This window comes from Marmota monax, unplaced genomic scaffold (assembly GCF_021218885.2).
Source record: "Marmota monax isolate L192 unplaced genomic scaffold, Marmota_monax_Labrador192_F-V1.1 WCK01_AAM20220418_F8-fsc00171, whole genome shotgun sequence".
Lineage (NCBI taxonomy): Eukaryota > Metazoa > Chordata > Mammalia > Rodentia > Sciuridae > Marmota > Marmota monax.
Genome location: NW_026694658.1, coordinates 2,981,567 through 2,993,039, shown reverse-complemented (window position 1 = coordinate 2,993,039; position 11,473 = coordinate 2,981,567). Strand labels below are relative to the sequence as shown.

Sequence of the window (11,473 nt, the reverse complement as noted above, 5' to 3'; positions counted from 1 at the left end):
CTGACAATGCGCATGCTTTAGTCTCCCAGCGAGGCTTCGGGTGGAGTTTTGCGCATGTTTCTGCCAGTACCTGGATCCTGGAGATAGTTCTACGCATGTTCACTGCCCACAGTTTGACTTCATGGAACTCTATGCGCATGCTCTAGCGCTGAACTTGAAGAGCCAGTCTGGGGCCTAGGCGCAGACGCACTAAGCCTAAGCAGCCGGTGATGGCGGCAGCGGCGGCTGTGGCTGCGGCGGGTCCGGGCCCATGAGGCGACGACGGAGGCGGGACGGCTTTTACCCAGCGCCTGACTTCCGAGACAGGGAAGCTGAGGACATGGCAGGAGTGTTTGACATAGACCTGGACCAGCCAGAGGACGCAGGCTCTGAGGATGAGCTGGAGGAGGGGGTGAGGCCCGGGGTCCCGGGGGGCCCGAGGTGACAGGGCCAGGGCGGCGGCGCGGGCCCAGGAAGCCTGGCGTGTCCTAGAGCACGGAGACCCTGGGGGGCGCGAGTAGTCTCCTGGACTAGCTGAGGCGCCGCGCGGCCGCGCAGGGGACCTGGCGGGGAGGACCTGGCCCTAGGTATGAGGCCTCTGCGGGGCTCGCAGGTGCAGGTCGCGCCCTTATCCCTAGATCAGCGGAGCCCCCAGCAATCTGTCTGTAGAGAGGTGGAGAAAAGGGCGCGTGGTCGATTTCTGGAGCTGTTGAACTTGAGTGTGGCAGGACACGGGTGGTGTGAGCGTGTGTTTGGGGGATGGGGGTGCCAAATGTCCCGTAAGTGCAGGTGAAGCGCGGAAGGGTTTCCCTCGGAGTGTAAGATTTCAAGTATTAAATCTTCAGACCTCCCACAACCACCTCTCTTCTCGGCCTGTCGCTTCTCTCCTAGGAAGCGCTCAGCTGTTAGAAGTGACAGCTGAAAACTTCTGTCGGGAGTAGCACTGCCGCTGCTGTTACAGCCACCAGGAGTTTTATTTCGGGAGCAAGGGGGCTCTGCTGCATCTTCCAGGGTTTGTTTGTTTGCCTTTTTTTTTTTTAAACCCCCTTCCGTGTGACTTTTTTTTTTTTTTAAGTATCTATAATGACACACGGCATTTGTAACTTAATTTCCTCCAAGTTGAAGATGTCTGTATTTTTTTTCAGAATAATTTATGTAATTTTGGGGTGGGAAAAAACCAGTGTTGACAGCTGTGATTTGGCTTGCCAAAAATAAATTGCTTAAACTGAGACTTGTGAATAGTGGTGTGAGGACTTTCCTTGCTGTAATTTAGGGTGCTAAATTTAGAGTTGTTTTTCCTAATGCACGTCTCAATTTTACCTTTGCTGTGATACTATTGGTTATTCTTTATGAAATATAAATTTTTCTAAGATACTTATGGGAAAAAAACCAAATTGCACCTGCAGTGCAAAAATGATGTAGTTTATTACTGATTATGGACAAACGGTCTTCAAAGTTAACCTCATGGCAATTTAGATCCTAAATTCCATTGTGTATATGTAACTTATGACTGCTGTCAGATGTTTGCTGTAACCGCATAAAGGGCTTCCCTTCTCTTTTCTCACCCCCAATTTTCCTCCTCTGGCAAGTAAATTGTGTCCTACTGCTGACCAAAGATTGAGATGCTATATGTAAAGAACTTAGAACACTTCATGAAACTAAGTGGGCTAAAATAATACTGTTCTTTTCATAATCAAATGAGTTTCAATCGAAGTCACACAGTTTAGAAGGTGGGTATTGAGAAATTTTTTTTAAACTGATATATTTTTGTATGGAATTCTAGTTAGCCTCTTAATTGGACATAGTGAACACTAAATACAGTTTGAAACAAATACAAGATTACTTTTTATGTTTAATATACTCTGTTGTATTGGTTCCATATGGAAGTGGCTGTGGAGTAGGGCAGGGGAGAAAACTAGATAGAAAGAATGTGTTATGTCTTTGTTAGTTGAACCGATTTTCCAGACTACAGGTTTATACTCCTTTGAAAGTATACTATTGTATTAAGATTCCTTATATGAACGGGGACTTTGTTTTTCTTCTCACATTCTAAATGTGTTTCAGAAACACTAAGTGTTACAGGTTAGCTTTACTCCTGGGCTTTTGTTTTGATGAGCATAGCAAAATTCTGATAGGATGTGGTGGAGGGGGACTATAAGATTCTGATAGGTTATGGCAGAGGGGACCAGAAAAAATGGAAAAGCCAAGAAATGTGGCCATTACTTTAGGAAGAGGAAGTTTCAAAAAAGAGCAAAGGTAATTAAGAGCAAAAGATTTTGAGAGAGAGCCTTCAGTAAAATGTCTTACTTAGCAGTGCTGTTTATTTATTTTAATATATGACAGCAGAAAGCATTGCAGTTCTTTTTTTTTTAAGTATTCATTTTTTAGTTGTAGTTGGACTCATTACCTTTATTTTATTTATTTATTTTTACGTGGTGCTGAGGATCTAACCCAGGGCCTCGCGTGTGCTAGGCAAGTGCTCCACCACTGAGCCAGAACCCCAGTCCCCCTTTCGATTCTTATTATACATATAGAGCACAATTTTTCATTTCTCTGGTTGTATGCATAGTATATTCACACCAATTTGTGTCTTCATACCTGTACTTTGGATAATAATGATCATCACATTTCACCATGATCAATAACCCCATGCCCCCTCTCTTCCCCTCCAACCCCTCTGCCCTATCTAGAGTTCGCTTGTTCCTCCATGCTCCCGCTCCCTATTCCCTATGAATCAGCTTCCTTATATAAAAGAAAACATTGGTACATTAAAAAGTTAGCTGATTCATGGCAGTACTGACAGGTACTACTCATTTCCTTGGCAATGAACCAATCAATCAAGTTTACCCTCATTCATACCTAGAAACTTAATTATAAATGCAGTTATAGTATTTTTAGAACTGTAACGTCAGGGTTTTTTTCTTTTAATCATTGATCCTATATGCCTTTTTAGATATGTTACACTGAGTGAATCTGTAAGTATAGGTTTTTACATGCTTAATTAAATTTTCAGAGACTAAATGATGAAGAGATTGAATTGATGCATTTATGGATAAAGTAGAAGAATGTCTGTTATCTAATTAAACACAAAACAAACCCTGATTGAACACCCAGAGGAATGTAATAGTGTATATTAAAACCAATGGGTTAGAGTTTTGATGGGGGATTATTATTATTTTTTTGTATGTGATGCTGAGCATCGAACCTAGGGCCTTGTGCAAGCAAGGCAAGCACTCTACCAACTTGAGCCATATCCCCAGCCCTTTTTTTTTCTTTCTTTTTTTTTTTTTTTTTTTTGGTACCAGGGATTATAATAATCATAGAGGCTTACTATACAAGTTTCAGATTGGGATATCATATTTTTATTGAGTAGAATATTTTTGAAAAACTAAGTACTAGGTAGTGTATACTTAAATATGATTTTGAAAATTATAGAAAAAAATCTCATCAGTAATTGTCTTGTCTTGTAATATGTAATTAACATAAAGCAGCAACTATTTTTAAATAGCCTGAGATTTTGGGCAAGGTTTATCCCTTTCTCCCAGTTCATCTGGATTACTGAATCTCATAAAGGAAGTATATGTGTACATTCAGACAAGTGGATAATTGATTTCCTAAAAATCTTTTGTAGAGTGTGTGTGCCTGTGTGCACTGGTAATCAAACCCCTGGTTTGCCCATGCTAGGCCAAGTACTTAACCACTGAGCTATATCCCAACCATGGATAAGTGATTTAACAAATATCTGGACTAAGGATAATTTATTTAAACTTTTATAAAATCTACTCTCTTGCATTGGGTATAGGCATATTAATTTGAATTTGTATACATTTTTAATTTAAAACTTTGTAAATAGTCATTCTGGTGGGCTAGTTTGAAACAGTGTATCTTGTATAGTACCTTTTTTGTCAATCATAGTGGCACACAGAAAAAGTATTGGATGAATCGTAAAGCTTAAGAGAGCAGAAAAAATTCTGAATAGTTTCTTGTGAAAGAATGTCTTTAGTGTGTATTATATAGTGTAAGCTTCATTGTTCTGGTGTGAGACTTTTCTAAAGGAGGAGCAGAAAGAATTACACCTTTTGTGCCTTTGCCCTAGAAGGTAACGGGTAGAAGTTATAGGCAAAGATGCAGGTGGTGTTACAGGCCTGGCCAGCTCCGGAAATGAAACATAGCCAAAGGGCATATCTTATGAGGTGGCTTCAAAGTAATGGTTCTGTGTTAACTACTCTGTGGTCTTTAATTTAGAATTAAGTAAAATGGTCATTAAAAAAAACAATTATGTAATACCACTTTTATCACATCTAGGAGAAGTTAGTCTTTTGTCTTTAAGCCATCAGAGGTGATTATATGGAGCAACAGTGACCAAAGAAACTAACCATAGCCATTCATACCACTTCTGTTCGAAAATTGTATACAGTTGAAACTGTGAGAATTATTTTTCAGCTTGATAGTGCCCTATCCATTTGCATCAGTTCAGTCATGAAACATATATACATCCTGGTTTTACACTTTATCCTGAGTTCACACATGAGCAAATTATGACTAAGATAGTAAGTTTACGCCATGAACAAGTTATGACTAAATTTTGTGTTTTTAGGCTTTTGAATGTCTATTCTTTAAGAATACTACCAGTTTCATTGTGTATCTTGGCTGTATACTGATAACTTTAAAGATATATTAGCCTAAATGTCTTTGGAATTGTTCTAAAATTTTAACTTGAAGACTTCTGATTTTTTAGAGCCTTTTCTAAAGTGATACTCTTTTGTGTAAAACGACTATTCAGTAATTTTCATTTTAAAACTGTATTTTATACCAATAACTGAATTCCTGCTGCTAATTTTGTTATTATTATTTTGGTGCTGGGGGATTGAATTCAGAGGTGCTCTACCGCTGAACTATATATCTCCAGTCCCCCTTTCCTTTTTAAATTTTTAAATTTTGAGCCAGGTGCAGTGATGTACACCTATAATCCCAGTGGCTCAGGAGGCTGAGAGACAGGAGGATCCTAAGTTCAAGACCAGCCTCAGCAATTTAGTGAGGCCCTAAGCATATTAATGAGACCCTGTCTCAAAAAATGAAAAGGACTGGGGATGTAGCTTAATTGTAAATTGCTCCTGGATTAAATCTCCAGTACCCCCAACCCCCATTTTTTTTTTTTTTTTTTTTTTAATTTTGAGATAGGTCTTGCTGAATTGCCAAAGCTAGCTTCAAACTCACAATCCTCTTGCCTCAGCCTCTGGAGTCGCTGGAATTATAGGCGTGGGCTACTGTGCCTGACTTTTTTCACTTTCTTAATGGTATTTTTTAAAAAATATTTTTAGTTGTTGATGGACCTTTTTTACTTTATTTTATGTGATACTGAGAATCAAACCCAATGCCTCACAATGCTAGGCAAGTGCTCTACCATTAAGCCACAACCCCAGCCCTTAATGGTATGTTTTGAAGGCCAAGATTTTTAATTTTCAGTGAATCTAGATGATCAGTTCTTTTTCTTTAATCATTTGTGTTTTCAGTGATGGATCTAAGAAATCATTACCTACTTCATCATTATCTGTGTTTATTCTGCATTTTATCTCTTAGGTTTAAATCTTTGATCCATTTTGAAGGTTTTTGTTGTTGTTGTTGTCATTGTTGTTATTGTTGTTACTGAGAATTGAACCCGGAGGCACTTGACCACCGAGCTACATCCCCAACCCTTTTTATTTTTTATTTTCTTGAGACAGTGTCCACTAAGTTGTTTAAGGCCTCACTAAATTGCTGAGACTGGCCTCCAACTTGCAGTGCTCCTGCCTCAGCCTCCCACATGACTGGGATTATAAGTATGTGCCTTCATACCTATCTTGAGTTAATTTTTATGTATGTTGTAAAGTAAGGATACAAATTATTTTTTTTCATGTGAATATCTGGTTATTCCAGCACCATTTATTGAAAAACAAACTGAATATTCTTGGCATCTTTGTCGAAATCAATGACTGTAAATGAAAGGATTTATATCTGGGTTCTCAATTCTACTTCATTGATCCATATGTCTGTCCTTTGCCTCTACTATCTTGATTGCTGTAGCTGTGTATTAAGTTTTGTTTTGTTTTTTGATATTGGGGATTGAACCCAGGGGCACTTAATCACCGAACCACATTCCCAACACCACCACCCCCACCTTTTTTTTTGTTTTGTTTTTTGGAGACAGGTTCTCCCTGAGTTGCTTAGGGCCTTACCAACTTGCTGAGACTGGCCTGGAACTTGGAATACTCCTGCCTCAGCTTCCCAAATTGCTGGAATTACAGGCATGCACCACCACACCCAGCTAAGTTTTCAGATTGAGAAGTGTTAGTCCTTCAACATTGTTCTTTTTCAAGATCGTTTTGGCTTTTGGGGGTCTCTCACATTTCGTTAATATATAATATTTTATATTTATGTGTATGTATATATATAACATTATACATTTTTTAGTTGTTGGAAAAACTTTATTTTTAAAAAAATATTTTTTAGTTGTAGTTGGACACAATACCTTTATTTTATTCAGTTAATTTGATGTGGTGCTGAGGATCAAACCCAGGGCCTCGAATGTGCTAGGCGAGCACTCTACCTTTGAGCCACAACCCCAGCCCTTTATTTTTTATTTATATTCAGTGCTGAGAATCAAACCCAGTGTTCCACACATGGGCCAGGCAAGTGCTCTACCACTGAGCTACAACCCTAGCCCGGTTCCCTGCATTTCTATATGAATTTTAGAATGAACTTGTCTACATCCTCAAGAATGGAACCTCAGATTTTGATAGGATTCAATCTATTCTGTAGACCATCTTGGTTAGTATTGTGACTTGACAATGTTAAGTCTTCTAATCTATAAACAAGGAACCTAAACAGGAATATTTCGATTTTTTTTTTTTTTTCTTTTTTCAGTTTTTGGTACTGGGGATTGAACTCAGAGGCACTCAACCACTGAGTCACATCCCCAGCCCTATTTTGTATTTTTTTAGAGACAGGATCTCGCTGAGTTGCTTAGCTCCTTGCCATTGCTGAGTCTGGCTTTGAACTCAAAATCCTCTTGCCTCAGCCTCCCAAGATGCTGGGATTATAGGCATACATCACCCCAGGGAATATTTAAATCTTTAAAAAAATTTTCTCAGTGATGTTTTATAATTTTTTTTTTCTTTTTGATACTGGGGATTAAACACAGGGGCACTTTACCACTGAGCTACATCTCAACCCCTTTTTATTTTTTATTTTGAGAGGCTGGCCTCAAACTTGCAATCCCCTGCCTTAACCTCCCAAGTCATTGGGATTACAGATGTGTGCCACTGTGCCCAGCTATATCATACTTTTCACTGTTCTAACAAGTCTTGCCACTTTTGACACATTTTTTTCTAAGCTATTTTAAAAATATTTTTCATTGTAGATGGACACAATGCCTTTATTTTATTTATTTATATTTATGTGGTGCTGAGGATGTAACCCAGTGCCTCACACATGCTAGGCAAGCCCTCTTCCACTGAGATACAACCCTAGCCCCTAAGCTATTATTTTTGGGGAGCAGGGATACTAGGGATTGAACCCAGGAGTGCTCTGTCACTGAGCTTCATTCCCAACCTTTTTATTTATTTTTTGAGACAGGGTGTTGCTAAATTGCCAGGGCTGGCCTGAAACTTGTGATCCTCCTGTCTCATTCTTCCAAGTAACTGAAATGACAGGTGTGCATCACCACACCAGGCTTCTAAGCTATTCTTATAGATGCAATTGTGAGTGAAGTTTTCCTAATTTCATTTGGGGATTGTTCATTACTAGTGCATATAAGGTTAATTAAATTTTTTTACTCATTTACTCTGTAGTCAGAATGGTCAGCATGAATCCTAAATATTTGAGTACATTGCTTAATTATTTTTCCCTGATTAGCTCTATTGTACATTACATATCTTAGACTAGTTGTGATTATCTTAGACTTAGTTCAGAGCATTGTGTTAGTCTTCCTGACAGAAGCATAGCAGAATAGCACTTTGTGTGAATAATTTGATTTAATAACTCAGAATGTAATGCCTTCAGTTTCATCATGCACACGAATATATTTTTAATAGATATATGTCATTTTTGAAGGAAATGCCAGTTGATTTTGTTTTGAAATAATGAATGCGTGGACTCTGTAGTATAGTTATAATGTGAAATTAAAAGTGAAAAATGTGGAGGGGAGGAAGAAATTAAAAGAGAAAAAAAATTGAAAGTGAAGCCCCATAGTATTGTGTACTTTATTTTGTTCACCACCATATTTGCTGATTATTAAAGTATAGAAAATTTTTAAGATGGTTTATTTACTTAATTCTTTTTCAGTTATAAGATAAAACATTAAAAAAAAGATAAAACATTAAACTTTTTAATTTTATGTGTATGTGATTATTTACTTCTAAAATTTTTAACATATTTTTCAGGGTCAGTTAAATGAAAGCATGGACCATGGGGGAGTTGGACCATATGAACTGTAAGTTTATATGAAAAGATTTTCATTGTGCTTTCCTTCAAGTAGGTTTTACTAGTTCTAGTTCATAGCCATCAAGTGATTCCAGTAACTTGTTATTAAATATCTAGTCATTCTTATAGACTTGGTTTATTGAGTTTGGCACCAAAATCTGATCAATATAATAACATATCCAGAGTTGTTTTTTTTTTTTTTTCCAGGTGCTGGGGCTGGGGATTGAACCCAGGGCCTTGCACTCGTGAGGCAAGCACTCTACCAACTGAGCTATATCCCCAGCCCCCCAGAGTTTTAATATTATGTATAGCTTTTGATAAAAAGCTGTTTATTCAAATTCATGGTGTATTGAGTGAATCTAAATTTTTTTCACTGAAAAATTTGTATTAAAAAAATCAAACGTGTCTAGTTTTTTTTAATACATCATTCAAACATATTCATGCAGTCTTAAATCATTTTAAACAAGCTGTATTCAGTGAGTATGGTGATTAATCTGATCTGCACCAGACACTCAGGTAAAAAGCTTTGGTATGGGAGGAGATTGAGAATATAGATCACTCATATAGGAAACATAAATGACAGACACAATTGCCACCCCTTTTGGAGTATTTATTTGTGCCAGTACTGGGGATTGAACCAAGGGGTGCTCTACCACTGAGCTACATCCCCAGCTCTTTTTTTTTTTTTGGTACCAAGGATTGAAACCAGAGGCACTTAACCACTGAACCATATTCCAACCCTTTTTTGTGGCGGGGGGAGGGGGGGGGCGGTTTCCCAGGGATTGAGCTCAGGAGCACTTAACCACTGAGCCACATCCCCAGCCCTATTTTTAAAAATTTTATTTAGAGACAGGGTCTTACTGAGTTGCTTAGTGCCTTACTTTTGCTGAGTCTGGCTTTGAACTTGTGATCCTCCTGCCTCAGCCTTCAGAGCAGCTGGGATTACAAGCGTGTGCCACTGTGCCGGGCTCCCAATCCTTGTTTTATATATTTTTTTAGAGATAGTACCTTTCTGAGTTGCTTAGGGTCTCCCTAAGTTGCTGAGGCTGGCTTTGAACTTGTGATCATCCTGCATCAGCCTTGAGCCGCTGGGATTAGTTGTGTGTTCCCATGCCTGGCTAAATTTTTTATTTTGAGTCAGAATCTCATCAAGTTGCCCAAGATAGTCTCAAACCTGTGATTATCCTCCTCAGCCTCCCAAATTGTAGGGATTACAGGTGTGTGCCACCATGCCTGGCCATGGATAAATTTTATTAGCAAGAATTTTTGTAGCCTAAGGATGAACTAATTGTAAATTTTGAAAGATCTTTGATTTCGGCTGAAGTTGACAAATGGTGTTATATAATACCTTTTCTCATGGACATTTGAATTGGATAGGTTTTGAAAGATCCTAGGAAATCTAAATGTGAATAAGTATTCAACTATATTTGAATAACTAGAAGATTTTTTCCTTTGTCACCTTAATAAACTTATTCTAATTTCCCTTAGTTTGGAGGTGCTTCATGCGTATGAAAATAAATGATGGCGCATTCTGTGAACAAGCAGATAGACAATTATCAGCCCACCCTGATAATGACCTGCCATGTCATTAAATCATCAATTTTCTTAGAGCACAGATAACTAGTTTTATTGTTGTGTACTTTTTTCCTTTTACTTAATTGGATTCCATTTCTCTTATTGCTTTCTAACAATGTGACGAAGATAATTTAACTTTTTGCAAATTTACTTTTGGTTGTGCTTTTCTTCCCAGTGGCATGGAACATTGTGAGAAATTTGAAATCTCAGAAACTAGTGTGAACAGAGGGCCAGAAAAAATCAGACCAGAATGTTTTGAGCTACTTCGGGTACTTGGTAAAGGGGGCTATGGAAAGGTAGGAAGTATTTTTGAAATGAGAGCTGTTGTCTGTATTGGTTAGATTGCTTTTTATACCCTTGTTCTAGCAGTTATCTTTAATCTTTGTTAGCCATTAGCAAAGAATATGGTTTGACTTGAGGGATGTAAATAGTTCCATTTTCTTTCTTGCTACTACCACACAGGTAAAAATCTGCCACATATAGATGCTTAGTATTTGTTAAATAAGTAGGCACTGTGCCAGGCAAAGTCTAGTATTAGAAGATGGATTCTTTCCTTTAGTTAAATGATACCTTGTATAAGTATCCTTTACAAACTACTGCTTACTTTCAAAAGGCATGCACATTAAGTTATCTGTTATTGATCTCTTAATCTCAATTGATTTTCTTTGATTTGCAATTACCTGGAGAAATCAAGTTAGGGAAACTGAAAAAATAAGAAAGCAGACGAAATTTTACTATCATAGTTTTGCCGTAGGCAAGACCTCACCATTAGGTGTTCTGTCCAAGAAAACTTACATCCAGCCATTTTATTTCAAGAGACAGAATTTAGGTAACATCTTGGTTAGGATTAGGTTTTCATAATTATTTATATTATTATAAAGTATTAATTTTTGCCAAATGTGACATGTGTAGTTTATTCTTTAGCTTAAGGACATATCATATGTTTTGACCATTCTGAATGTGTAGCACATGCACTTCAAATTCACATATTTTAACTGTTGTATGAAAATGTTTTATAGATAGCTATTTTTTAATGGAATGGGTAAATGGCAATTCCATATCAACTATTATTAAATAGTTTTATATGAAACAAGAACAGTGGCATCTCTGGAATAAATTTATGAAGTATTTTATAATTTTTGAGTTTGTTATGCTTTTGGAAACCCTGACTATAATTTATTCTAAGTAAACTGGGATTTTATGTATTAAAGTAGCACAGAGTTCTCATCACTAGATGGTCGCTTTCTATCATTGCCAACAGATGGCAGCAGAACAAACAAGAAAGTTCCATGTTTAACAGATTTCACTAGTAAAATTTAAAATATGGTCTATTCCAGCTGATCATTTTTGCCCATACTACTTCTTGGTGCTAAGTTTTACAATATAAACTATTGTGTTAATTGTTTCATATAAATAGCAAGTAAGGGAGCATAACTCACATAATTTGGCTTTTAATAAC

General features: G+C 37.5%; 1 protein-coding gene and 1 non-coding gene across 8 annotated transcripts in view; one reads left to right on the top strand and one right to left on the bottom strand.

Annotated features, from left to right (window-relative positions):
• Window positions 1–162: 162 nt before the first annotated feature.
• The window catches only part of Rps6kb1 (ribosomal protein S6 kinase B1), a 47,696-nt gene continuing 36,385 nt past the window's right edge, over window positions 163–11,473 (top strand). For 2 of the 7 annotated variants that reach the window (XM_046423151.2, XM_046423150.2), the window contains exons 1-3: window positions 163–391; window positions 8,400–8,449; window positions 10,190–10,310. In XM_046423151.2, the coding sequence (XP_046279107.1) occupies window positions 251–391; window positions 8,400–8,449; window positions 10,190–10,310 (312 nt within the window). In that variant the 5' untranslated portion in view covers window positions 163–250. Of the gene's footprint in view, window positions 392–893; window positions 992–8,399; window positions 8,450–10,189; window positions 10,311–11,473 lie in introns of those variants that run through there. The other 5 variants (XR_006846892.2, XR_006846891.2, XM_046423149.2 and 2 more) reach the window with 5 other exon arrangements.
• Window positions 8,648–8,723, bottom strand: Trnav-cac (transfer RNA valine (anticodon CAC)). Its single transcript has one exon. It is a non-coding gene; the product is annotated as a tRNA-Val (tRNA).